Here is a 2393-nt window from a genome sequence, read left to right as displayed (position 1 = left end):
CCCCGTCTTGCTGGAATGAAACGTCAGATGGGATCCGGGTGCAATCCGTTATGCCTCTGAGCAGCACTTCTGGTGGTTCATCTTGACCTTGTGCTTGAGGCCGTCATACAGCTCGAAGTTGTAGTTCTCCAGCGTGGTGCAGCTGCGCGAGCTCAGGCCCGAGTAGGAGCAGGTGCAGTAGAGCAGCAGCCCCGCGCAGGTGGCCCCCAGGAGCAGGCCCAGCGAGCTCATGGCGATGATGGTGATGAGGATGGGGTCCAGGGTGTACAGCCAGCTCTTTTCTTTGTCGGCTGAGGAGACGCCTGACCCCGAGGTTGGGGAGGTAGAGTTGCTCCAGTCCACCTCGTACTCATCTACGATACAAAACACACACAGGAGTCTAGGTACCTGGGGTGCATGACGGGAGCCCTGCTGGCTGCGTGGTTATGCCCTGGGCCACAGTTTAAAAGTACCAGATGCTCGTTGGGAGAAAGATGGGGCTCTCGACTCTCGTGAAGAGTGAGTCTCGGAAACTCACAGCGGTCGTTCGACCCTGTTCTCCAGGGTGGCGATGAATCGGCATTAACTAGATGTGGTAGTGAGTTTGGTTTGGGGGTGGGTCACCCAAGAAACATGGAAAGCACATGTGGTTTCTCATGACGGGTGATCCCCACCCCCACCCCCATGCAGTGGAAACCATCTGACTGTTCACGACAGATTATTGAGGAAGCACAAGTAAGCCCGTGCGTACTTGACTCATTGGATTCTCTGTCCCTGCTACTATTGTATATTTGAGAGGAGGCGTTGCTTCTGTAGGAAGGTGCCATATGTTTGGGAGAGGGACAGATGACAGCCAGGCCTGGGAATACAATCGCTGGTGTAGTGAAAACACGCAAAATTATTCACTATAGCTTACTGCATATACTCGAGTATAAGCCAACCTGAATATCGGCCAAGGCACCTGATTTTACCACAAAAACTGCATTAAAAATGTGCTGAAAAACTCAGCTTATACTCGAGTATATAGGTTAAGCAAGCCCTAGTAAGCCCCAGCTTACCTTGCTTACTGAGTCCTCTAACTGTGGGAGGTGCTGACTATCTTAAAGTTCCCGAAGCCCCCTAAGCCAGGCTCAGGAGCACCTCCGGGGACAACAAGGTCTCCGGGAGTACATTGTTAGGGTTCATATCCCAGCCCTGCCACACCCTCGCTGGGAGGCCAGCCTGGCAGGCCGGTTAATTCACCTCCCTTTGCCAGCTTACTCTTCTACAAAATGGAGGGACCCATGTGCCCCTGCCATTGGGGTCTAAGGAGGATTACGTGTGTTAAGTTGGCAAAGTACTTGAAGTGGTACCTGGCCCATCAGTGCTGTACAAGGAGAGGTGACGGAGTCCATGGGAAAAGCCCATGACCTCCGGATGTCATTTTCCCACCAATGCCTTACCCCGTTAGGGAGCATGCGGCATCGAATGACCCTTTCACAGGGGTCGCCCGATTCAGAACTGTAGCAAAATGACAGTTATGAAGTAGCAACGAAAAGAATGTTATGGTTGGGGCTCACCACAACATGAGGAACTGTATGAAAGGGTTGCGGCCTTAGGAAGGTTGAGAACCACTGGCCTTAACATTTAAGGGCTCCTCAGAGAAGTGAGCGACCGCCTCCGTGTCTTGTAGCAGCACGCGTGTTGCTGTGGTGCTGGTGTCTCGAATGCCCAAGAGCAGGGTCACTTACGGTGGCCAGGTTTCAGGGGAAAAACTAGGAGGAAAGGTCTGGTGATCTATTTTCAGAATTTAGCTAGTGAGAGCCTAATGGTTCTGACTCATTAGACATGTCATCAAAAGGGCTCAGTCACCAAGGGAGGACATCATTTTAAGTGTTCACAAGGTCATGCATCGGGTCACCAGGAGTCCAGGCCGATTCAATGGCATCTACCTACCTAATATTTACATAATTTGACAGATAAACCCAGAGTTTAACAGAAGCTTCCCAGTGATGTTGAGCACCTAGATGGCTCTGTGCTCCAGGTATCCATCTTTCTCGGCCTCCTCACCCCTCACTTCCAACTGAATCACGATGCATTAAAGAGCCAGGTCACTACTGTGGGGTGATGGGTTCCCCAAATCAGCACAGAAGGCCTCCAGGCCTCGCCTGCCCTGCACCTTCCCTCACTGTCCATCATGCAGCCAAGGCAGAGCCACATCCGCAAACTCACTTCCCGGCTTCTCCCAACAAGCTCACGAAGGAGGCAGGCCGATGATAGGGGGTTCTTTTAAGAGAGGAGGACACTGGGCTAGAGAAATTGGGGGACGAGGCGGTTGACTCAAGATCACAGCGTCAGTGAGTTGTGACTGTCTGGTCAGGCCGTCGGCATGCTGGTCCTGCTCTCTGGTTCTTTCCACCCCACCCCACCCCACC

At 52.7% G+C, this 2393-nt stretch overlaps 1 protein-coding gene across 1 annotated transcript in view; it reads right to left on the bottom strand.

The window, feature by feature from the left end:
- Window positions 1-6: 6 nt before the first annotated feature.
- Window positions 7-2393, bottom strand: part of NRP2 (neuropilin 2) — a 129797-nt gene continuing 127410 nt past the window's right edge. The window contains exon 17 of the mRNA XM_004701554.3: window positions 7-353. Coding sequence (XP_004701611.1) covers window positions 49-353 — 305 coding nt within the window. The 3' untranslated portion in view covers window positions 7-48. The remainder of the gene's footprint in view (window positions 354-2393) is intronic.

Source organism: Echinops telfairi, unplaced genomic scaffold, assembly GCF_000313985.2.
Source record: "Echinops telfairi isolate 266 unplaced genomic scaffold, ASM31398v2 ScPeMD7_3;HRSCAF=10, whole genome shotgun sequence".
In the NCBI taxonomy this organism is placed as follows: domain Eukaryota; kingdom Metazoa; phylum Chordata; class Mammalia; order Afrosoricida; family Tenrecidae; genus Echinops; species Echinops telfairi.
This window is presented reverse-complemented; position numbering and strand designations above follow the sequence as displayed.